The sequence below is a fragment of the Doryrhamphus excisus genome, linkage group LG20, assembly GCF_037039965.1.
Source record: "Doryrhamphus excisus strain RoL-2023G ecotype Guam linkage group LG20, RoL_Dexc_Guam_v1.1, whole genome shotgun sequence".
Lineage (NCBI taxonomy): Eukaryota > Metazoa > Chordata > Actinopteri > Syngnathiformes > Syngnathidae > Doryrhamphus > Doryrhamphus excisus.
In genome coordinates this window covers 4,930,272-4,957,601 of record NC_136376.1, presented here as the reverse complement: position 1 = coordinate 4,957,601, position 27,330 = coordinate 4,930,272, and the positions used below count along the sequence as shown (strand labels likewise).

At 41.4% G+C, this 27,330-nt stretch overlaps 1 protein-coding gene across 1 annotated transcript in view; it reads right to left on the bottom strand.

Moving 5' to 3' along the window:
• The window catches only part of camkmt (calmodulin-lysine N-methyltransferase), a 101,070-nt gene that overhangs the window by 28,894 nt on the left and 44,846 nt on the right, over positions 1-27,330 (bottom strand). The window contains exon 4 of the mRNA XM_058058247.2: positions 2,857-2,917. Coding sequence (XP_057914230.2) covers positions 2,857-2,917 — 61 coding nt within the window. The remainder of the gene's footprint in view (positions 1-2,856; positions 2,918-27,330) is intronic.

The following is a 27,330-nucleotide window of genomic DNA, read 5'->3' as shown; positions in this document are numbered from 1 at the left end:
TACATCCACGTCAAGTCTCAAGTACAGACGTGTACATCCAAGTCAAGTCTCAAGTCTCAAATACAGACGTGTACATCCAAGTCAAGTCTCAAGTACAGACACATACATCCAAGTCATGTCTCAAGTCTCAAGTACAGACGTGTACATCCAAGTCAAATCAAGTCTCAAGTACAGACGTGTACATCCAAGTCAAGTCTCAAGTACAGATGTGTACATCCAAGTCAAGTCTCAAGTACAGACGTGTACATCCAAGTCAAGTCTCAAGTACAGACGTGTACATCCAAGTCAAGTCTCAAGTACAGACGTGTACATCCAAGTCAAGTCTCAAGTACAGACGTGTACATCCAAGTTAGGTCAAGTCTCAAGTACGGACGTGTACATCCAAGTCAAGTCTCAAGTCTCAAGTACAGACGTGTAAATCCAAGTCAATTCTCAAGTCTCAAGTACAGACATGTACATCCAAGTCAAGTCTCAAGTACAGACGTGTAAATCCAAGTCAATTCTCAAGTCTCAAGTACAGACGTGTACATCCAAGTCAAGTCTCAAGTACAGACGTGTACATCCAAGTCAAATCTCAAGTCTCAAGTACAGACGTGTACATCCAAGTCAAGTCTCAAGTACAGACACATACATCCAAGTCATGTCTCAAGTCTCAAGTACAGACGTGTACATCCAAGTCAAATCTCAAGTACAGACATGTACATCCAAGTCAAGTTTCAAGTACGGACGTGTACATCCAAGTCAAGTCTCAAGTACAGACGTGTACATCCAAGTCAAGTCTCAAGTACAGACGTGTACATCCAAGTCAAGTCTCAAGTACAGATGTGTACATCCAAGTCAAGTCTCAAGTACGGACGTGTACATCCAAGTCAAGTCTCAAGTACAGACGTGTACATCCAAGTCAAGTCTCAAGTACAGACGTGTACATCCAAGTCAAGTCTCAAGTACAGACGTGTACATCCAAGTCAAGTCTCAAGTACAGACGTGTACATCCAAGTCAAGTCTCAAGTACAGACGTGTACATCCAAGTCAAGTCTCAAGTACAGACGTGTACATCCAAGTTAGGTCAAGTCTCAAGTACGGACGTGTACATCCAAGTCAAGTCTCAAGTCTCAAGTACAGACGTGTAAATCCAAGTCAATTCTCAAGTCTCAAGTACAGACGTGTACATCCAAGTCAAGTCTCAAGTACAGACGTGTACATCCAAGTCAAATCTCAAGTCTCAAGTACAGACGTGTACATCCAAGTCAAGTCTCAAGTACAGACACATACATCCAAGTCATGTCTCAAGTCTCAAGTACAGACGTGTACATCCAAGTCAAGTCAAGTCTCAAGTACAGACGTGTACATCCAAGTCAAATCAAGTCTCAAGTACAGACGTGTACATCCACGTCAAGTCTCAAGTACAGACGTGTACATCCAAGTCAAGTCTCAAGTCTCAAATACAGACGTGTACATCCAAGTCAAGTCTCAAGTACAGACACATACATCCAAGTCATGTCTCAAGTCTCAAGTACAGACATGTACATCCAAGTCAAGTCAAGTCTCAAGTACAGACGTGTACATCCAAGTCAAGTCTCAAATACAGACGAGTACATCCAAGTCAAGTCTCAAGTACAGACGTGTACATCCAAGTCAAGTCTCAAGTACGGACGTGTACATCCAAGTCAAGTCAAGTCTCAAGTACAGACGTGTACATCCAAGTCAGGTCTCAAGTCATGATAAGACAATCTGAGTCAAGGGAGGTTAGAGGTCAAGTATTTCCAGGTCATCAGGCTAAAGTTCGAGTCACATCCAGAGCCAATGTCAAAGTGTAGTTGCAAGTCTTTGCTGATATTGTCAAGTCCCAAGTCATGAAAACTGCGACTCGAGTCTGACTTGAGTCCAAATTGCGTCCACAAACGCAAACAAAGTTCTGCAAAGTGTGTTCGGACATTGTGGTTCTTTTGTGGCTGTCATCAATTTTCATCGCTGAATGTTTTTGCAGTCGGGCTGCACGGCGGACGAGCCGTTAGCACGCAGGCCCCACATCTAGGAGACCTAAGTTCAATTCCACCCTCGGCCATCTCTGTGTGGAGTTTGCATGTTCTCCCCGTGCATGCGTGGGTTTTCTCCGGGTACTTCCACATTCCAAAAACATGCTAGGTTAATTGGCTTCATTTGTACTGAAACACTAGACAGACACTTTGTTTGATTAATTTAGCATTTGTATGCTAAAAAAGGTATTGTAACCACGGGGTTAAACGATCAATTCAATCAACATGTATCGTCAACTGGGAGGCTCAATCAGCAGGACACATATAGCGGTGCTGCCTGTCAGCCTCCCTCCATCCTCTCCCTGCTTTCATCTCACCTTCCCCGCCGTCTCAGGGCCAGTGTCCACTTTCATCCCTCCCGCCTACCCCTCCCTCCACTCTCCAGCTGACCTTCACGGCGCTACGCTAATCAATAGCCCTCTCTTCCTGCCCACCTGCCTCTTGAATGTTAAAACAGGAAATCAAAGGGTGACGCTCCACCTTGAGTGGAAATCAAAGTTAGGCTTGGACGCTTTTCAGTGTCGGTGCTGCTGGGTGCGGAAGAAAAGAGCAAAACACGGGGATGCGTGTAAATGATGATGTCAGCGACACATTTAGTAGCTTGTACGGGTGAATAAATAAATATCATTGGGATCGAAGGAGTATCTCAATTCAGGGGGGCGTGGAAAAAATCTCCTTGGGGAGGCATTACAGAAAATAATTGAGAAGCACTTCTCTATGCAGCGCAGCGATGCTCTCGCCTGCTTACCATCACTGTTAACTTTTTTAGGCATGTGATGTCATTTTTTGCATGTTAAAGTGAAGGTGAGGGTGAACTTACTTGAACATGTGACGGTTGTGCAGACAGTAATGAGCCATGGCCTCCTCCGATGGCCACACACCTGAGAACACACACACCGAATATGAGCATCAAAACACACAATTATCACGTTGTTAGCGGTCTAAACTTGAGATGCACCGACTGATCAGCCAATCAGTATCGGACAATTTTGGTGGAAAAGCACGTGATCAGCATACACCGTCAATGATGACAAAAACCAATCACCTATGGCTTGCATGATTGCTTTTGCTATAGTTATTTTGACACACTATAAACCTTGCAATCCTCACTCAACTCGGTGTTCCCACTGTCAATTTTCACCTCTTATGATGAAATGTGCTGCACAGTGGTTGAGTGGTTAGCGCACAGGCCTCACAGCTAGGAGACCCGAGTTCAATTCCACCCTCGGCCATCTCTGTGTGGAGTTTGCATGTTCTCCCCGTGCATGCGTGGGTTTTCTCCGAGTAAAACTTATATTTTACCCACATTCCAAAAACATGCTAGGTTAATTGGCGACTCCAAATTCTTTAGCACGCACACCTCACAGGTAAGAGACCGGAGTTCAATTCCACCCTCGGCCATCTCTGTGTGGAGTTTGCATGTTCTCCCCGTGCATGCGTGGGTTTTCTCCAAGTACTCCGGTTTCCTCCCACATTTCAAAAACATGCTAGGTTAATTGGCGACTCCAAATTCTTTATCGCGCAGACCACACAGGTAGGAGACCCGAGTTCAATTCCACCCTCGGCCATCTCTTTGTGGAGTTTGCATGTTCTCCCCGTGCATGCGTGGCTTTTCTCCGGGTACTCCGGTTTCCTCCCACATTCCAAAAACATGCTGGGTTAATTAGCGACTCCAAATTGTCCATAGGTATGAATGTGAGTGTGAATGGTTGTTTGTCTATATGTGCCATGTGATTTGGCTGACAAAAAAATTTGTCAGATGAAAACATGATTGCTGCATCAGACTTCCAAGGATGATATTAGCGTCCACTCCACTAGTCTAATTTACTACTTCATACTACTACTTGAGTGAAATACTGTATGCCCTCTTTAAAAAGTAAGTCAAATATGCTTTTATGGTTAGTCACATCATATAGCCAATGGCAGGGGTGCAGCCAATAAGTGTGGGCACCATTAAAAATTAAATACATTGGAAAATGTACAGTTAATCCATGTGATTGGTATCGATATCGGTTGATGTCACTCATGGATGACTGGAATCAGCAGCCAAAAACTCTGATGATCGGAGCAACACTACTATGAACCAATATACTAAGTATATCTATGTTGTGTTTTCCAGCTTGGGTTTCTCTGGTGGCTTCCACCTTTCCTTATGATCCAAGTCCGTCTGTCTGTCTTTCTTAAATCCTCTCTCTCTCTCTCATCGTACATGTGTGTGTGTGTGTGTGTGTGTGTGTGTGTGTGTGTGTGTGTGTGTGTGAGAGACAAGAGGTCCACTGGGTGATAATCACAGCATGCAGGCCTATCTGGCTTATCACCTACTGTCAGCCCTTCTCCTTCTGCTGTGCATGTAACACACACTTGGATGATCGGTGCTGTGATGTCTCACACACACACACACACACACACACACACACACCTTGGCAGTAGAAGAAGCAGAAACATTCATTTGAATAAAAACTTCAGCTTTCTGCCTTTGAAGAGGGATGCATGTTGGTACCGTCGCATGTTTGCCGACATGTAGGAGCTGTACAGAGACAAGAAACAAGCTGGGAGGTGAGGTTAAGGGGGATGGGGGGGGGGGGGGGGGGGTTAGAAAGAACTGCAGAAAGTGAGTGAGCAAAGGAGGTACAGGAGAAGATAGAAGACAGTAAAGAGGAGAGCAAAAACCAACCAGGGAGAAGGCGCTAGTCAATATAATAAGCGGCTTACAAAAGCTCCTCTCTTCAAGTCATGGGGCGGACATCAGCGCTCACTCCTCCCTCACTGTGTGTGTGCGTCTGTGTGTGTGTGCGTCTATGTGTGTGTCCTCGCTCCTGCTTGCCAAGATTAGCTGGAGCAAGCAGGATTTAATAATGCCTATTGATAAAGTGTCCAAATATTCCTTTTTGTCATTAGAAAAAAAAACCACATACATTTTTGGACTTGACAGCACACACACACACACACACACACACACACACTGTACATAAATAGAATGACAGCCAAATGAGAAGTGTGCATCGAGGGAGTGTCAAGATATATACAGCTTAATAAGGTGACATTTTGAATTTGGTGTCTTTTTCTCCTTCGGTCCTCATTGCTGGTAACCGTTGGGCTTCATCATCGACTGGTGCAACCTTTTAGTTACTACTTCTACTTCCTTGTTGGCTACTCAATACAAAGCATCAGGGTCACACCGACCAGGAAAAATAACAGGAGAATAAACTCATACATTGATGGGAATAAAGAATAACAAAATAATAGAGGGGGGGGAAATCAGATATAGATATTTTACTACAGTAATTAAAAAATGTGTAAGTACGATGACAATACCATTGTAATTTCATGAGAATAAATTTGCAATATCACAAGATTAAAGTCATTCTACAAAAACTACTACTAACTATAATGACATTAAAGTGAAGGAATGATTTCTATGTTCATATAAGGAGAAAAGTAATATATTACAGTCAAAGTCCAAATTTTACAACAGGAAAGTCATAAAATATATACAATTACAATTTATAATAAAAATAATAAAAAATTTAAAATTAAAAAATTAATAATAATAATAATAATAATGGTTTAATTTCATTTGAACATGCATCACATAATCAGTTCACAGTTCCACATGTCCAAAAGGAGTAGGAAGAAGCAAAGCTTATTAAATCCTACCCCTCCATCTGGTACTTTTACAATCAGTAACTGTTACATTTGTTCACTTCCTGCTTTCCTAATATAGTTTAAGTTTTTTTTGTTGTTTGTTTTGGGGTTTTTTTGGTGGAAGTACGAGGTGATATGACCATATAATAATAATAATAATATAATAATAATATAATAATAATAATAATAATTATATATATATATATATACATATATATTGTGGAGGGGAAAATCATCTATAATATTACAAGTTAAACTTGAATAAATGGACTTTTTAAGGTACATAATGAGAGACTAGTTTAAGGTCCCTCACCTGCAGCTCCGCCAAAAGGCCAAGAGGTTAAACGGCTTGTTCTGCTGGACTAAATCTGGACACTGCGCTTCATCCTTTACAATAAGCGCATGTCAGCTATTGTGTGCCTTAAAGTGCATGCTAATTCCTCCCCTCTGCCTGCCCTCCTTTAAATTAGCCGCCCTCGGGTTCATAAAACGCAACAGCGCCCTGACGGTAACCTTTGACCCAGGTATTGATGGTCTGGCCAGCCCCCTTTCCTCCCTCCTTTCCCCCCGCCCCCCACCGTGTCTCCTTGACAGCCGGCAGAGTGAGGTATAGAAACAATGGAGGAGTTGTTGACAACAGCAACGATACACAAGCACCATCACTTCATTCTACTCAGGATAATTTAAATGCTCATCAATCCGGTGCACAGATTAACCATCTTCTGTATAAAAAAATTATATGTGTGTGTGTGTGTGTGTGTGTGTGTGTGTGTGTGTGAAAGCAGCACTAAGTAATAAAGCTTTGTAAAGCATATGTCAATCTGATGGTTCAGACTCCAATAACATTAATAGCCCAGGGTGATAGTAGTGAGCATGCCTGTGTGTGTGTGTGTGTGTGTGTGTGTTTGTGTTTTCACCTCCCAGGTAGAGAGAGGTGCTCTGCAGGAAATGAAGGGATCAAGAGTCGAGAGCAGATTACTCTTTCCTGCGGATAATGAAATTATTTCTCACCTTCAATTACGAGATGAGGAAAGCCCGCATGTGTGTGTGTGTGTGTTTGTGTACATCCTTGCATGTGTATTTGTGTGTTAACTTAATGTAGTAAGTAATCAGCGGCAGGCGCTAACCTGCAGAGCTCCGAAATCCATGTTGTGAGGATTAATAAGGTTGCTGGTTAATTGGGTACGTTGACGCGACAATAAGGGAGTAAAAAGAAGAATGTTTGGTCGCTGAGGTTTTTTTACAGTTTCAAACGAACCTGAAGAACCCCGCGAGGCTCGGAAAACTGTAGCTGAGGATTAATGAGGCTGCATGTTAATTGAGAAATGATGTGAACATCACAACATACATTTAGACCAAAAGGTTTGTCAAAGGGAAGACAAATAAATGAATGTGAATGGAAGACGCGTTTCTAGCTTATTAAATATATACGTTAACTGTGCTTATGCTAAGCTACATTCTTTTCATCCTGTCCTGTGGTCGACATTCTGTCAGTCAAGACCCAGGGCGGTCCTAGACCCAAATTATGGCCCTTGCTGGTGTGCCGACTGCAGCGCAATAAAGACCTCAATTCCTTCAATGCTAAAAAAAATGACCTTTTAGACTTAGCATCAAACATGGGACATTGTATGGTAACCTTAATGGAGGAGATTCCAACTGAGATGTTTTCTACCCAGGGGGAGTCCATCATGATCTGGGGTTGCTTTATCATTCAATGCTACCGCTTCAAATGGTACAGGGTCGTCAAAAGGCATCCCTCATTTCCATCAGTTCCAGACAGTTGATGCACTTGGTGAAGCCAAAATTTTTGAAGTGATTAACAAGAAGGAGAGCGGAGTACCCAAAGAAACCCACACATGCACAAGGAGAACATGCAAAGTCCACATAGACTTGCTAAAGCGGAGATTCGAACCCAGGTCTTCCCTATATCACTAAGCTACTGCACGACCCCCATTTTATTCATTCATTCATTCATTTTCTACCACTTTTTCCTCACAAGGGGGTGAGGACGAGAGGCAGGGTACACCCTGGACTGGTCGCCAGCCAATCACAGGGCACATATAGACAAACAACCATTCACACTCACATTTATTTTGTTATCCGTCAATTTAATTTTTTATGCCGCTTATCCTCATTACGGTCGCGGCGGTATGCTGGAGCCTACCCCAGCTGACTCCGGGCAGTCACCCACATTCATACCTATGAACAATTTGGAGTCACCAATGAACCTAGCATGTTTTTGGAATCAAACCCAGATCTTCCCAATGCCCTAACCACCCATATACCAAGCATTTCATTCATTAATTTTCTACTGCTTTTCCTCACAAGGGTCACGGGGGTGCTGGAGCCTATCCCAGCTGTCTTTGGGCAAGAGGCGGTACACCCTGGACTATAGACAAACAACCATTCACACTCACATTCATACCTATGGACAATTTGGAGTCGCCAATTAACCTAGCATGTTTTTGGAATGTGGGAGGAAACCCACGCATGCACGGGGAGAACATGCAAAGATGGCCGAGGGTGGAATTGAACCCTGGTCTCCTATCTGTGAGGTCTGCGCACTAACCACTCGACTACCGTGCCGACCCCCATTTTATCCCTACTAAGCAAAATGTCCACATGTAGCTTTTAAGCAGACAATCTCCATGAATGCCCGTGTAAAGGCCTCGTTCCTAAAGCTCTCATCCGTTGTCGGCGGCCTTGTGACCCGGGTCTCACCCTGGGAACTCCAGGACTATTAAGGCCAAGAGGCTAGCACTAATCTGAGCTCAGTAGCTGTCAGTAATCACAAGCAAAGAGGATGGAATTACCCGTCCATCCCTCTGTTTTCTTCTACTTATCCACAAGAGGTAACCCGGTAACCCAGACATCCTCTTCTAGGTGTATTGCTCAGCTGGTGGGGATCAGGTGAAGGAATTAGCTAATAACTGAGGAGGATCCAGGTAGAATTTGGAAATAGCACCTGAAATAACTCAGGAGATAAGCCACTTTAACACAGCGCGGCTTGGGACCAAGGGAGCACTCGAACGCTCGAGCACTCTCACCAACACTTTAAATATTTCAAAAAAATAACTTTTTTTTATTTTTTTACATTTCTTATGCAGACATCTGAAGTTAAAAAATAATAAAGTCAATATAATTATTTTTTTTTATATTACATCAATAAAGAAATTAAACCAAATTAAATAATAATTAAATTAAACTTGGTAACTGATGAGCGAGGCAATGATTACAAAGTTATACAATAAAAATAAATATAAATCAAAACTCAATTTCATGTAATTTAATGCACATATAAACATAATGATGTAGGTTTTAAAGAGGTAATTATGAAAATATATTTTTAAATATTTGAAAATGATGACAAAGTACAATTTAACTTAATTATTTAACATATATAATAGGGATAATTATCGATACCGATCATTATTGGCCCGATGTCAGCATAAAATTCAATATCGGTTGATATCGGTTTATTCCCAATCATGATCAATCATCAATCATTCCACCACAGGAGATGTTACACATATCGGTATCAGTATCGGCTGATATCGGTATTGGAAACTGAGAGTAGGGCAATATCATTATATTGGTTTTCGGCAAAGAAGCCAATATCAGACATCCCTAATATAAACATAATAGTTGGAGAGAAATCATAATTTGTTTTAAAAGTAATTAAAGAAGACGCAAGACAAAGTACGTGAGGAGTTGAAGGTGACGAGAGAAGCAGGAAGTCAAATTAAATTGAGGACTATAGGATGTCCTGGGTGATGATAGAAATAAAAAGATGATAAAGAAGCAAGGAGGAGGAGGAGCAGGGTAGAATGGCGGAGGGGGGTTACAAGAAGGAGGACACATCGGATGGCGAAACGTAGACAAGCGAGACGATGTCAAGATGGGGTTAAGTGTGCCGTGATGTTGCTTTGTTGCACACACACCTTCATGTTGTCTACACACACACACGGTGCCTCTCCTCAGGGCCCGGTGTGTGTCTCGGGGGCCGTGTGGCTCTCTGGCGCTGATCCGGCTCCACATTAAGCGAGGCCTCAGATAATTCCTAAGCCTCCTCCATGGCCGATCCAATAAGGGATAAGGCTCTCGGTTGGCCATGATCAACTGACAATCTGTCCTCTCACACGGCTATTTTAGTTGGAGGCTGGGATTACCCCAGCCCGCCTCCATGGGGGACACACACTTCACAAGACCAGTGCGTGTGTGTGTGTGTGTGTCCGGTTGTGTTGTTATTGTGACATGCGTGCAGAGGTAAAAGTGTACTGATGAGTAAAACAGGAGCGTGTGGCTCGATGGGAGGTTGATACCGACATCATTGGAGCCAAACTATGTCATGTTTTAAAAGGTTTTAGTACGTTTTGAGCAACTTTAACTGCTGTTAAAAGGCGGGTTAGTAAATACAAGTGTATTGGTTATTTGTCCTGCAAAATAAACTTAACTTAAACTATAATCAAAAGGCCACTGATGCACCACTGGTTGTGTTTTACGCAGGCAAAAAAGTCATTGTTGCATTGTTACGTTTCTTCTTGTTTCTTTTATTACCATTCATTCATTTTCTACCACATATAGACAAACAACCATTCACACTCACATTCATACCTATGCACAATTTGGAGTGGCCAATTAACCTAGCATGTTTTTGGAATGTGGGAGGAAACCGGAGTACCCGGAACACACAACTAAATACGTAGCTCCTATAACAAGCAATCACGAAAGATGACAAAAATCTAATTAATTCATTACTTAAAAAAAATAAAAATAAAAATAAAAATAAAAATAAAAATAAAAATAAAAATAAAAATAAAAATAAAAATAAAAATAAAAATAAAAATAAAAATAAAAATAGCACCCCAGAAATTCTAACAGTGGGTTTCACCATTGCATTTTTCTGTAGTTATTAAACAAGAGTGCTCCAAGAGCAAATGCCTCCTCCAAGGATCCTACCCTAGATATGTAGCAGAAATTCATCATTACGGTCAATGATGCCCCACAGCATGTCTGCCCTTTCCGGTAATAAATAGCTCCTTCTTAAAATGGGTCGACCAAAAAAAAACAAACTGTGTGGCATCCAACTTGGACCATGTCCACCAGGTTTTAGGGAAATCGGTTGATTCGTTTTTGTACAATTTCCGTGCAACAATAAACCCGGAAGTTGCCCACCATAACATTTCTTGTACCTTGTGCTTGGTGAAGGTGAACTACACAACCAAATAGTAGAAATGTTAAAAATGTCAGCAAATGCATTGCTCAATAGCCTTCCATTCTGTTAATAAGGCGCCTGTTGCAGCCGCAAAGCCGCCATGCAAACACATGTCAACAAGCATGCTATAAGCTAAACCCGGCAGCTTTTCAGTATAAAGCCATCAATGGCGTTCAGGTAACTCCAGGTCACGCGCGTGCTTCTAATGACTATGAGGCACAGTAGATTGTTAATAATAAAGGCAACAATAGGAGCAATTATGAGCCAGTGAATACACCCGGGCGGCCAAGATAGCCTTTCCGCAAAAAAAGGAGCAAGCGGCGGCAGCGATAAGCATCGACATTGTGGGCAGACAGAGTCTTGCCTCGGAGACACTCCTGATCCCTTTTTCCATTGGAATAGGCTCATTTCGACGTGCGCTCACAGCACACTCGTGCACACTCTTGGAGGGACCTTGCAGGGCTTCGATAAGTGTGGCCGCACGCTCTCTCTCTCTCTCTGAGTAAACAGCGTTTTTGGATTAGGCAGAGTATAATGAGAGCGGGGGGCTATCTGCCCGGCGCGCCTGCACTGTGGGCCCCTGCTCCTCTCCGAGGGGGCCGGCACCAATCTTTACTCTGCTATTTATCCCCCCTCCTCTGATAGCTTACTTATCTGCCGCAAAATGCCAGCTCGGGCCGGGACTGCCTGTCTGACGGTCCCCGCAGTGTCTGTCTGCGAGCTTTCCACACCTGTCTGTCCATCTGTCAACGTGCAAGAACGCAGGACCGACGCTTATTTTATCTGTCCACTGCCAGTCTGTCCGGTTGACACACTCTGCCCCCCCCCGACACAACAGTATTAGCTATGGAGTGCTTCTCCTTACCTACAAAACTCTTATGGTCTATGTATTGGTTTCGGGTGCATCAACAGCAAACTGCTTCACGTAGTTCAATCCTACTGACAGTGATCGACAATTAGTACAGTGTAAGTCAGCCGAGATAGGCCACAAACCCCCCCCCCATTCCACACCACCACCGCTGTGACCCTAAACATGATAAGGGGTACAGAAAAGTGACGGATGGATGCATCATTTTAAGATTGGACATAATACGGCTGTATACATATCTATTGCAACTCTTGTGGAATTGAAGTATTTGTTTTAATTTTCCTGTGCCAAAATTAAATAAATGATTATATTCTTTTATTATATTCTATTATTATGATTATTTTGTATTTGTGTATTTTATTATATTTATAACCATATTGCTCCCCATTAATTCTCAATTAAATTAATGGAAAATGTTATAACAAATTTTATAACAAATTTTCCAGCTCCTTGTGGAATTGAAGTATTTGTTTTAATTTTTCTGTGCCAAAATTAAATAAATGATTATATTCTTTTATTATATTCTATTATTATGATTATTTTGTATTTTATCATATATTACCATATTGTTCCACATTAATTCTCAATTAAATTAATGGAAAATTTTATAACAAATTTGATAACAAATTTTCCAGCCCCTTGTGGAATTGAAGTATTTGTTTAAATTTTTCTGTGCCAAAATTAAATAAATGATTATATTCTTTTATTATATTCTATTATTATGATTATTTGGTATTTTTGTATTTTATTATATTTATTACCATATTGCTCCCATTAATTCGCAATTAAATTAATGGAAAATTTTACAACAAATTTGATAACAAATTTTCCAGCACCCCCCCGTGACCGTCGTGAGGAAAAGCGGTAGAAAATGAATGAATGAATAATTTATTTAATTGCATATAGACACAGACCGACTTATTGACAACTTAATTTTCCTTAAAAAATTAAAAAAGAATTACATGATATCTATAAACCAAAGTACAGTTAAAATATGATATAATATAAATTAATTTTATCTATTATATTTTCCATTAACTTAAGAGAAGTATAATTTCAAATAATTAACTCTTAACCAGTTTGTAAATGTCATGACTTTTTTTAATGCAAAGTCAACAGAATGCATTTCAAGTGCTCTTTCCAATGTCAAAAAGCCGCCATCTAACAAAATAGTGAGCTATTCATTTAGCATTTAACGTGAGATATTATTTATCATTGTAGATATTAAAGTGCCAAAAGGTGGACAACCATTATATTTTCTTAAGTGTTGACTTTGGTTCCCAAAAGCCTGAATTTGACCCTCATGGTTCATGTATTCTTCACTTAGAAATGATGGGAAATGTTAATAAAATAGCCTTCCCTTGATGTGAAGGGAAAAAGCCCACATATCCAGGATGTGCACCTTTATGGAGGAGCATTGGAGGAGGTGCACAATGTGATGCTGATCTTTTAACCTTGGCAGACTCCTGAGTGCCATTCTCGTCATTTTTTTTATTTTATTTATTTATTTTTAACCAAGGCCGTTAGCACTTGTGCTAACACTTTGAGTACCTTGGAGATAGAAACTGGCTATTTAAGTGTCTCTTTGTGTCTTCCTCTGTCTAAGTGCCCTATCTGAGGTCGTAGTAGGTGATCACGGAATGCTGCAAATGTTCTGTTTCTAGCTCCGTCCATCAGCTCCACTTGTCCGAACATCTCTTTGGTACGCATACATTGAGACCAGTTGAAGAGTACGGTGCTGCATCTGTCACAAACATAAAGGACGTAAAGGCTAATAGACATATCAGCGCCAAGCTTTGGCGAGCAGCCCCGCTCATCGATTAGCATATGAAGAAGAGCGGCGGCAGCTCGAGTGACAAGGCGAGATTAAACTGGCACGCACTAACGCCGACTTGATTGCATCTCTCCCTCGGAGGACGGCCGGCATGTCAAAATTGCACGATGTCACCTGCAGCCTTGCTTCTTGAATGTTAATGTAGCAACAATTACAAGATTGGACAGAAAGGAATGAGGCTAATACGATCAATTGCAAGAGTTGTATACCAGATATAGAGTAGTCAGTGTACAGCTTGTATAGCCAGATAGCTTGACTCAAGTGACTCATTTATTAGTTCATACATTTTTTTAAATCAATTACATCTACTGTAAGAGGTCCTGGTGTAAAGGTTTGTGGTGACGTGTAAATTCCAGTGCTAAAGATAACCAATAGAGCAGGGGTGGGCAAACTACGGCCCGGGGGCCACATGCGGCTAACCAAGCATTTGAGTCCGGCCCGGTATTTCAACTTTCAAGTCGGACGTCTTATTCATTCATTCATTTTCTACCGCTTTTCCTCACGAGGGTCGCGGGGGTTGCTGGAGCCTATCCCAGCTGTCTTTCGGGGTGAGAGGCGGGGTCCACCCTGGACTGGTGGCCACATATAGACACATATAGACACACATATAGACATACAACCATTCACATTCACATTCATACCTATGGACAATTTGGAGTCGTCAATTAACCTAGCATGTTATTGAATGTGGGAGATAACAGGGATGGGCAAGCTACGACCCGGGGGCCACATGTGGTCCACCAAGCATTTGAATCCGGCCCATCAGTTGCTTTCTAAGTATTTCAACTTTCAAGTCGGATGTCTTATTCATTTATTCATTCATTCATTTTCTACCGCTTTTCCTCACGATCGGGTTGCGGGGGTTGCTGGAGCCTATCCCAGCTTTCTTCGGGCGAGAGTGTACACCCTGGACTGGTGTCCAGCCAATCACAGGGCACATATAGACAAACAACCATTCACACTCACATTCATACCTATGGACAATTTGGAGTCACCAATTAACCTAGCATGTTTTTGGAATGTGGGAGGAAACCGGAGTACCCGGAGAAAACCCACGTATGTGCGGGGAGAACATGCAAACTCCACACAGAGATGGCCGAGGGTGGAATTGAACCCTGACCTTCTAGCTGTGAGGTCTGTGCGGTAACCACTCGACCACCGTGCAACCATAGATGTCTTATTTAGTAAAAAAAACAACAAAATTGTAAAATTAAATGACATAGTTTGATGTGGTCTGATGTTTAAAGTACTCCTAAAAAAGGGACATTGAACATACAGCTGATAGTAACATTTGTACAGATAAAATTAGACAAATAATTCAAATAATTATAAGCATAAAATAGTGTGTATTAAATATATGTTCTGGACCCCCCTGGACAATTTTATTAACTCAATGCAGCCCACCAGTCAAAATATTTGCCCACCACTGCAATAGAGGCTGCAGCCATTAGGTCAGACTTGAATTGTGACTCTCTAGCTAGCTATACAATCTGCACACAGACTACTCTAAAGTAATATCCAACTTTCATCTCTATAATATTATCCCTTGACAAGATATGCTAAGAATAATGAAGTCATGGCAAAGAGATGGTGAATGTTGGGAGGAGGATGAAGGCATAAGAAGGTGACAGCGTGGAGGGTGACATTGCTGGGAGCTCTGTGCTCCAAAACGGAGTGCTAAAATCATTTCAGCTCTGATAAAGCTCTGACTGCTGCCGCAGCGCCCAGGGATGTCTTGGCCCCCCCCCCCCCCCGCTCATCTGCCTCTCCAATGAAACGCCAGCGCACCGACAGCCTCCAGGCAGATATCCCCCGCAACCCCCACCTTTACACATGAATGTGAACACCACACACTAACTTAGCTGGAAACACACACACACACACACACACACACGCTGGCCTCTCATACCAAGTTTGGAGTAGTAGAGCTTCGGATAAAGAGAGAGCAATTGGAAGTGAGCCCTGAAAGAATATTATGATGGCTGTTTGTTAAAAGCATTCATTCATTCATTCATTTTCTACCGCTTTTCAAACAACCATTCACACTCACATTTATACCTATGGACAATTTGGAATCGCTAATTAACCTAGCATGCAAAGAAGAACATGCAAACTCCACATAGAGATGGCCGAGGGTGGAATTGAACTCGGGTCTCCTAGCTGTGAGGCCTGCGCTCTAACCACTCGAGCTGAAAATGCACATGTTATATATATTAAAATATAAAATGTAAATATAAAAATGTATAAATCAGTAAAAAGTAATTTTACCTCAGTTTGCAAACATTTTTCTGGTTAGCATACCAGTTAGCGCACGTCTTGTCATTTTAATCAAAAAAAACTCCTTGTTAGCATCCTTAGCTTGGTAACGAAGTGGCAACCGGCACCAGATGTCAGCGATGCCGCCCGTCATTAATGTCGCCGGTCAATGATGTCATCAGCGCTTGACTCTCAAAAATGTTTCCACAAAAAACGTGTTTATACTTTAAAATAGTCTAAAATAACTGTGCATAAAAATGCATATAAATGAGGATTGAAAAGGATACATTAACATTTAAGGTCACTTAAATGTACCCTCAATTAGGACATGACCATTCCCAAAGAACAGCAGATTGATGGCTAAAATAGGGTAAGGATTCTGGATCCATGGGGTGAAACATTGGAGGAAATGTGCACTCTTCCTGGGTGATCTTGTCAATGACTAACAAACAATAGCTGCGATACAATAGCACATAGGAAGCAGGACATGCTGGGCTTGCATAAAAACACTCTGGAAGCGCTCACACCAGCTTCCATTTTGGCCCTGGGCGGCTCTGCAGGACCTCCACTTTCCATAAAGCCCCATAGGCAGATCACTGGCCTCCCAGGGCCTGGCAGCCATGATGAGTCGGTTCAGCGGCCGTCTTCACGCTAAGCTGATTGTCTGTGCACAGCTAGCGTGTTGTGTGCCAAAGCACGGCCCATTTCCTCATTTTCCCCATGCGTCCTTTTCAAATGTCCAAGCGGGGAGGACCTCGGCCGGGGAGGAAGAGGATGGAGTTTTGTGTGGGATACGTCATTGTGGACAATGTTGCAGGCGAGGGGGTTTATAGAATTGTAATGTCAGAGATTTGAAGAATTAAAAAAACAGTGCATGCATAAGGCTGTTCGATGCTGTTGAAGGGTACTGCACTCATTAAAAGTGATTGAATATATTTTAGTATTACTTATTATTCAAGTGATTGAATATATTTTAGTATATATATTTTAGTTCCCCGTGCTCATCACTTACTTCTCCACAGTTCAATGGAAAGAAATCCAAATGGGAATGCAGAAAGTGTATCTTCAGTGACATATTGCAGCCGAAAACTTTATAGGACTTCAGGAGGTTTGCCACCAGCTGCTTATAATGATCTAATGCAAAAGTTAATTTCTGCTACCGTTCATGAAATTCCTCTACATGCATGCATTTTGTCTACTTCCAAAAGAGATTTCTGCAAATAAAACCAAAACATGTTATGTAAAAACTCTACACATATTCACATGAATGTATTGGAATATGTATGCAGGCTTTCAGATAGAACTGGTTGCTTGTAGACATACTGTACATTGTGATAAACTACTGTTTTTGCCTTATTTTGTATAAATGTGCTATTTTGAGCTAATACTGTATCTTGGAAACTTTAGCTAATCTGCACAGCAGATGAGTGGTTAGCGCGGTTAGACACGAGTTTGATTCCACCCTCGGCCATCTCTGTGTGGAGTTTGCATGCATGTTCTCCCCGTGCATGCGTGGGTTTTTTCCGGGTACTCCGGTTTCCTCCCACATTCCAAAAACATGCTAGGTTAATTGGCGACTCCAAATTGTGAGTGTGAATGGTTGTTTGTCTATATGTGCCCTCTGATTGGCTGGCAAACCAGTCCAGGGTGTACCCCGCCTCTCGCCCGAAGACAGCTGGGATAGGCTCCAGCACGCCCGTGACCCTCGTGAGAATAAGCGGTAGAAAATGAATGAATGTTCCGGAAGCAGTTTTACTTGTAGACCAATGTTATTGGAGAAATGTTTGATCCCCAAATTGTAATGTTATACATTTTGCTTGAAGAACGATGCATTGTCATGCAATAATCAGCCACACATAAGAGGGCAATGAATTATGAATGCTTAATATAACAAATTTTGATGAGAGAAATAGGCCTTTTGTGTCCCCTTTTTGAGTTCAGCTTATAAAAAGTGGGAGCAGAAGTCCTAACATGTATGCAATAGTACACACATTTCTTTATTAAGAAAGGGGGTGTGAGAGGTCGCTCACCATCACCATCACCATCACCGCCACCGCCACCACCGCCACCACCACCACCGGCCCGCTCCGACTTATCTTGACACGGGTGCAGCAATCACAGGCCAGGAGATTGAGCTGTGTTTATTTTGTGTCAAAGTGTTGGCGAGGGACGGAATGCAAACACACACACATGCACACGCACACACACGTTCATTCACAGCGCTCAATCACCACACCGACTCTTTAAAATGAAGGGATGATATCTAACCGTTCACTATTCACTTGGCTCTTTTCTCTTTCTCAGCAGCTTCAGCTCAGTGTTGCCTGATAGGAGATTTTCATTTTCTATCTTTTATTGCTTTTTTTATGTAGAAATTGAAGGCCCTATGTATTGTGTGTGTGTGTGTGTGTGTGTGTACTTTTTAATACTTATTTTGGACCTAGGGTTATGGTGTGTTCACTCTTGTTTGGTTTGGTTCAAATGAACTCTGGTGCATTTGCTGTGCTGGTATGGTGCTCTTTAACGGCACATTGGAGAAGCTGTTTGTGAAACTAAGCTGGTAAATATAGCAGATAATAAAACTGGTTTACGACAAAAGTGGTGACATTTTTCTTGGTTTAAGTCACTGATAACAAAAAAGTAAGTCAAACAATCGCACAATGGTAGCAGAATTTGACTTTTGCAGATCATTATAAGCAGCTGGTGACAAACCTCTTGAAGTCCTTGGCTGTAATATGCCACTGAAGGTACACTTTTTGCTTGTAAGTATAAAAGACAAGACAAAAGTGTCGTTCAGATACTGAATCAAAAGGGAACTTTGTTGTTTTAAGTGATATTTTAGCTTGTTTTTTTTTATAAGATATTCAATCAAACGACATCTTAAGATATTTCAGGTTCATTTCTTGACGGATAAAGAAGTGCAACTTTAAAATATTCAAAATATAAATATAATTTTTAATCAAAAATGCCAAAATGTATTGTATAAACAGACCAAAACCAAAATCAGATTAAGCCACTTTTATCTCGAAAGCAGATAGAGTCCAAAAATTTCTATTTTATTTCTATTGGTATTGTGAATTACTTTATACACCAAATCGTATTAAATTCCCTTAATGCATCAGACACAAAAGTGACCTTTGAACCTTCTTACTCAAATGTATCCCTCCTCAGGACCTCCATTGTACAAACTGTGTCCTTATGGTTTCCATGAAGACAAGACATGGAGTTACAGTACAGAGCAGTTCTTCAGACTAGCCGCATAGGACAGTGATGTCAACATCTAAGTGGGCCAGGGGTCTATCAGTCAACGGATCTGTTAGGCCTGTAACCTGCGGCGACAGGTCCTTAACGCGCCGTGTGGACAGAGCCGTAACAGATGCCCGGCTAAGTGCCTGATTAAAAGTTAATGTGCAGAACGAGCTGTGCGAAGCGTCCCGCGTGCATGTTGCAGGAGGAGGAGGAGGAGATGGGCACCAGCCCTCCAGCGAGCGAGGGGCCATGCCAGCTGCTTCTCTCCCCAGAGACGGAGCCCCGAAGCTGGGCAGCGAGGCATCGCTGTCATGGGAGGGGGTTCTCCTCTCCACGGGGGCAGTCGCGACACAAATAAGTAGCATGACACTCCACTTATCAAGCCAAATGTACTTTTCTAATTAACATATGCACAACACACGGGACTTTTGAAGGTTTTGTGTATATTTTCATACCAAAATGAACTGTTTTCCATAATAAAAAACACTAATGAAATTAGTGGAAAATGTCCTCATGGATTGAGACAGCATTTCTATTTTGACTCACGGTGTTTTTAATCTTTTTGCACATTCATTCATTTTCTACCGCTTATCCTCACGAGGGTCTAGGTGGTGCTGGAGCCTATCCCAGCTGTCTTCGGGCGAGAGGCGGGGTACACCCTGGACTGGTGGCCAGCCAATCACAGGGCACATATAGACAAACAACCATTCACACTCACATTCATACTATTTGGAGTCGCCAATTAACCAAGCATGTTTTTGGAATGTGGAACATGCAGGCTGAGGGTGGAATTGAACCCTGGTCTGCTAACCACTCGACCGCTATGCAGCCCTTTTTGCACATTTTCATATTCAAATCTTGCAAGATCATCTTATAACTTTCACATATACTATGTTCAGGCAAAATGTGTAAACAATGATAACACAAATATAACACAAACTAGGGCCTCACAGCTAGGAGACTCGGGTTCAATTCCACCCTCGGCCATCTCTGTGTGGAGTTTGCATGTTCTCCCCGTGCATGCGTGGGTTTTCTCCGGGTACTCCGGTTTCCTCCCACATTCCAAAAACATGCTAGGTTAATTAGCGATTCCAAATTGTCCATAGGTATGAATGTGAGTGTGAATGGTTGTTTGTCTATATGTGCCCTGTGATTGGCTGGCCACCAGTCCAGGGTGTACACTCTCGCCCGAAGAAAGCTGGGATAGGCTCCAGCACCCCTGTGACCCTTGTGAGGATAAGCGGTAGAAAATGAATGAATGAATAACACAAACTATTTGCAACTGACCTATGTGTTTGCATGTGTTAAAAAAAATCCCTTTAATGCGTAAGCTCCCTTGCGCAACATGGCTCCAAGCCTTTCCACTTCCTGGTTGCTGCATAGCGCCCTTCTACAAGGCAAAGATTCAGGTTCTGCTTTTATAAAATGCTGTTTTTTCAGCTTAAAACTGCATCAAACATGCTCTCTTCAATGGTGGAGTTGCATCAGCACCTCTTTGTCTCCCGCGCAAAAGAACATGGCATGTTTGTAGATGTCCACATTGAAATCTCGCAAGACGATGTCGACTATTAAACCGTTTTGGCATTAAGCAATCCTCGCTGATTTGAAACATATTCGGTAAACAGGCATTGTGATGCCTCGTGCGCGCCCACAGGTACGACTATCTTTGTGGGTCAACAAGCCAACAGCCGATAATTTAGCCACCGAAAGAACATTTTCATCTGCCTATCATCCCCTGCCTCACTGCACCCCGCCAAGCATCACTTCAACATCTCTCACAGCGCTCCTCTCTCGCTGATTATGCCATCAATACGGTGCGGATGAGAAGAGCTGACAATTGACCGCTCCTGGATCAATATTAGCTAATAAGCATGTCAGGAGAAAAGAGCAAGGAATCGACTGAGCGAGAGAGGATGAAAACGACGGAGGAAGAGAAAGAAGGGAAGAAAGAGAAGGAAAACGAAGGCATGTTTGATCCAATTGGGCTGCCGGGTGTGCGGAGGTGTAAGTGGGATGATTGGTCTGTTATTGCTGGTTTAATGTTAGGCAATCAGAGGCCTAGTGGTGGAGATATCAACAAACATCCATCAAATTGCCCCTTCTTCTTCTTGATACAACCTCCTCCCGCTGACCCTGACTAACAATACCAGCCACAACAAAGGCAGACGAGCTTGAAAGAAAGAACGAAATAAAAGGGGGAAGTTGGAGAGGCCGTCTCGAATTCGCCACACGAGCCAAACCGAAAACACACTTGTTTGGGTTTTGTTTGTGTTTGTGCCATCTCTTATTTTATTTTCCTTCCTACGTGCCCCCCCCTCCCCCCTCCCGTCAGTGGTCTTGCTGTTGTTGATGGTGATATAATAACACAGTCAGGTGTCTCTCTGACAATTCCCCGTCATTTGGACTTTTGCGTGAATCACCATGTATTTTCCTTTTCTTTTCCGCGCTCTCTTTTTTTTCTCGCCGCTCTATTTTCCTCCTCTTCCACCCAAGGTGTCATTTTCTCTCGCTCAAAATTACCTTCGCCGTGGCCCCCAGGCGTCCACAATTGGCGGTGTTGTACGGATACTGATAGAAGCTTTTGGGTGTAAACGCGAGACGGCAAAGCGACGCGGACGGCGAACGCTACTTAGTGTAATGCTGAGCAACGGGAGATAAATGAGTGACAAGACGCGGTCGGGATGACGCTTGGCTAATTGACTTATTTGACACGACTGACATCAGCACGACACGCACTTGACTGACACGGATTCTATTTATATTACGTTTCACTGTTGGAGTCGTGAACAGTGACAATGGAAACATAATACTCTATGTTACTCTTTCAGACAGCTATCCAAATGCCGGCCCTCGAGCCAAACCAGGGCCGTAAATGACATCAGAGTGACCCCCAGGTTTGTTTCGAAACGGTCCTCCTGTCATATAGAGCGGTGGTTCTCAACTAGTTTAGATGGGGGGAACCACCATCGCCCCAGGTTTCTCTCACGTCTTATATTTAATTACAATATATTAGAATGTGCAAGGTTACCCGGCATACCTTGCGGGTTGTAGATGCAGGTATAATTTAGCATGTGCGTTATTGTGTGTAAGAGTTATTTCAATACTCAACCTAATTCAATTTTAACTATTTTAACCGCCTTTTTTAAACCAATCCTTGTAGCTATGCAAACATTTTTTTGGGTGCGTGAACTAGTTCTTTGATGGCTTTTCTATTTTTGCTGTTTTATATTATCTTTACAAATATTTTAACTTTCTTTTTGTAATATTATTTTAAAAAAATATCATAATAATGTCATAATATGTAATTATTATGATATATTTATGTTTTCTTCTCATACTATTTTGACTTTGTCATAATATTATAACTTTGTAACTTCATTCTTTGTTTAGTTTGTTTCTCATAATATTTCAAGTGAGTAAAAGGAAAAAAAAAGACAAATTTTTTGTATTTATTTAAAGTTTTCTTGTCACATTATTTAGAATTTATTCTACTAATAAAATTACTTTGTTGTCATTTTTTATTTTATAGTTTTCTTGTTTAATTCTTGTTTTATTTATTTTAATGTCCAAAAGGCCACACTTTGGACACCCCTGCTATATTTCATACTCTCATGCTTGTGTTGTCATTTCCATTCAATATATGTCTATGTGCCTGTCACAGCCTGTATTACCATCACATATTAAAAAAAACAAAAAAAAAACCTTAAACTGTATTGTGGAAAGCAGGAAGTGAACAAATGTAACAGTTACTGATTGTAAAAGTACCAGATGGAGGGGTAGGATTTTAATAAGCTTTGCTTCTTCCTACTCCTTTTGGACATGTGGAACTGTGAACTGATTATGGGATGCATTCAATTGTAATCTGATGCATGTTCAAATGAAATAAAACCATTACCATTACCATTACATACTAAATAAGAATAATCGTAAAGGGAGACGTCCAGCCTTAGCTTTTTTAAAATGTGTCCCTGACAACATTTTAGTTCAGTAACCCTGCTTTAAGATTGTATTTTCAGATAATTGATAGAAATCATTTTAAGTAACCTTTACCACACGTAAGTTGTCACACTGCTATCTTTCTTGTCCCACTGCCAGATATGTTAAAGAGCACTACTGTACACTAGTATGACTTGCAGGTCTCCATGCTACAACCACCTAGACAAACGTAGGCACACACACACGCACACACACACACATGTATTTGTGACGATGAGTGAAGTAATAATAAAGGGTACAAACGAGAAAGCTGAAAAAAGGAGGGGGGGCAGCATCGTTCTCATTTACATGTTTATGAAAGGGAGGGCGACCACGCTTGTTCGCATGTCTTCGATGGACATGTCCAATTATCAACCCTGTTGTTTTCTCAGCCATGTGCTTTATGCAAACACACACACAAACACACCCACACACACACATACACATACAAAGTTTGCTGCCAGCCAGCTGTGCGTATGAGGGAGGACGAGCAGAATGGCGTATTATGAGCATATGTCCGTCACATGATGGGTAATGTGTGTGTGCGCTGGGTCCATGCCAACGTACCTACAGACAATATAGCGTGCACACACACACACACACACACACACACACACAGAAAGCAAACACACAAACTCAAGCATCCTGAATGTGTTATTTCCATGTTAATGTGACGTCTCTGCATCACCGTGACAACAGGCATGATTGACAGCTGTTGGAGGAACAAGAGAAAGCGCGTGGGTGGGACAAGTGTTGAGATATTCCAGGATATTCTTAACCTCTGCACCTCCCAACAGTACTGTAGATAACAAAATACACTGTAGGGTTGTTGTCCCCCCCCCCCGCTCATTCACCAAATGAAATAACCAACACATGCGCCCCCCCAGGGTGGTTTGGATGTGAAGAATATTAAAAACAAACACAGTGAAGAATTACACAGGTGATGATTACATCTGACCCCTCACCTTTGTGGTCCAAAACAAGCACCCCCCCCCCCCCCCCACCCTACCCTCTCGCTGTGCACCTTCATTCACCAACTTTCAACACACTCGCCGAAAGTTGCCAGAAAACAAATGTTTGATATCCTGAATGATGGCACTGAAAGGAACAAGATGGCTGCCACGCGCTCACATGACTACACAATGACTGTAAACAAAACAGCTTCCTGATTGAGGCTGATGGGAGGCCGATAAGGGCTGCCGCGTCTCCCGCGTCGTGCATGCCTACTTATTTGAGAGGCCGACGGCGAGGCGCTGTGCAAGCGGCTTGCATCTGCATGCGTTCGATGTCAGGGATTTTTTGTTTGCTTTTGATTCCGAGTGCAAATCTGGCGACTAATGTGCTTCCCCGACTGTTTTCTGTGTGTTCGCTGTCTGCTTGTACAATGGAGGGGTTTCTAAGGCAGGGGGGGTTCTAACGTTTCCCACCAAGGGCCACATACTGCGAAATGAAAGGATGCAAGGGCCACTTTGATATTTTGTACAGATACTATGTTAGGAGGTTGTACTGTATATACTAGATTTTTTTTTAAATGCGTCTAAAAGCCTATTATTAGCGCAAAGGGGGGTCTCATTTTATCTGTTGTTGTTTTGTTTTTTTATGTTCGTCCATTCCAATCTTCATCAATTTTATTTTTCTAATTTTATGACTTCCCAAAATGAGTTTTTCCTCAACATAATTTTCCAAAAATGACAACTGTATTTTATTTACATATACACAATATAAACAATATTCATATTATGACTTTTTATTATTATTTATTTCACATATTTTTTAATTAAATTAATTAAATTAAAATTACATTTTTTTTAATTTCATATTTACATACCTCTACGCTACTAAAATTATGGTATTTGTCCTCATAATAAGACGTTTTAGTAAGAATATGACTTTATTTTCTTATTTATTTTTTACTTTATTCCCATAAAATCACAGCTCTTTTTTCCCCATTTCTGCTGTTACTTTTTTAATTTTCCATCTATTTCCACTTTTGTTTTGTGAATTTTCTACTCGTAATTATGACATTATTCCCATAATATTTAAACTTCATTCTCGCTAACTTTTTTTCACAATAAAAATTTCCAAAAATTACAACTTTAGTCGTTGTTTTGTTTGTCTGTCATAGTATTGTGATTTTGTTTTTTAAATAATATCTTTTGTCTTTTTTTTTTACTTTGAGCTCCTTTGAATAACTGTTTGTCATATATGTCACCTGCATGCACTTTAAAACTGTTACTGGTTCCTTACCACTATGACACTATTACAACATTGGTTCTATTATTGCTGTGCTGTACATTCTATTTGTTCCTTCTCACTTTCTCATGCACTCCAAATCATCATTCAAGTTAAAAACGAAGTTGATTGAGATTTCACGTTGTGGAACAAACAGCCTCTCATCATCATCATCCAGCTAACTTGTTGGAAACAGGATGTAGCACATAGACCACGCAATAGCATAGAACAGAAAGAGCGACATTTCCTGTGCTGGATTGGCTGCTCGGTCGCTTGAGTCCCAAGTCTGCTTCAGAAACTTCAGCCCAGTAGAAGAACAAGTGGACCTGATCAGAAACGTATCACTGCTGCTCACTCGTCTGAATCCTGCAGCTCCATCATCGTTGAGCTGACGCCATCGTCCACCCCCTATCTCTCTCTCTCACTCTCACACACACACACACACACACACTCACACACACACTCTCACAGTCCTCTTCTAATGACAGCAGTGAGGCAGTTAACTGGTACTGGAGTGGGGTTGCAGCGGTATGGCAGAGGGCTGATTTGGCGGCAGTCACAGCTGAAAGGCTTTTATCCCGAATGGCAGAAAGCACTGAGATGGACAGACACAGGGTCCACTGAGACACACCCACACCCACACCCACACACACAAAGTGTATCCATAACCAGTACTGGCAAGGAAAAGGAGTGCACTTCAAGTGTTTGTTGGGTCTCAAAATAAGAAAGGAAGAGAGACATATTAAGAAAGGACCATTTTACCATTTTGGGGGGGGCTTTTTAGTGCTTTGGAGCTCGTCTGCCTGTCAAACTAAACACTACACACTAGTGTAGTGTGTAGCACATACAACATATCAGGCCACACCACTTGTATCCTAAAGAATTTAAGACATGACAGCAACACCGGACGCCAGTGTCGTTTGTCATTTGTAGCCCGCGGTTGGTTTTCGGTCCGCGACACATTCTAAAAAATATTATATCACGAGAAAATAATCAGCAAAAAACTAGTATGGACAACCCGCTTTCCATAGGCCATTGTGGGACCTCTGAGACGTGTTTAAAACCGCTCTGAAATGCTATAATGTGGGACCTTTAAGGCTACTTAGGGCATACGGTGCCACTTTGAGAGGATTTATAGCAACACATTAGGATACCAGGAGCCTGACTTGAACTATTTGAGTGTGTCGACACGGAGATCATGAGCTAAACAAAAATCGGACTATAAAATAAAGAGTTCACCCTCTTACCGGCTGTTAGCAGGCCGCAGCCGACCTATTAATCCATGTGCAGACAGTAAATACTATTATACAATAATGAGAGGATATGAGGATATTTGGGAAAAGCTTCGCAAAAGGGGGTCAAAATGACATGGACATTGAACAGAAAAGTAAAATCAGACCTAAAAACAAACAATGGGCGGTAAGCCTACAGCTGAACTAAGTCATTAGTCTGTAAATACAAACCATAAGCATTAATAAGTGACAAAAATTTGCGTTTCAGGGGAAGCTGGACAAGTAACACTCAACCTCTGTTGTATTAAAAGTAGGGCCGTCAATCGATTCAAATATTTGATCGTGATTAATCATATTTGGCTGTAGTTAACTTATAATTAATCACATTTAATCGCAGATGGAAATAAGTTTTTATCTATAATAATCAGAATCAGAATGCCCTTTATTGTCATTTTACATATAGTAGAATGAAATTGCAGCAGCTCCATTTTTAGTGCAAGACAGTATGACAGTACAAAATATAGAAATTAGAAGAATAAATAAAGAATAAATAGAATAATTAGAATAATTTGAATAATAAATAATAAATAACGAATGCTCTACATTGTAGAGGGATTGTAAGTAGGGAAATATATTTGTGGTAAACGATTCGATGTGCAACTACAACGATAATTACAAAAAAATTTATGGAAAGGGATATCAATTTAGGATTTATGGGCCATTGTAAAAAATAAATATAAAAATATTAAATATATATTATTAAATATAAATATTAATACATAATAATA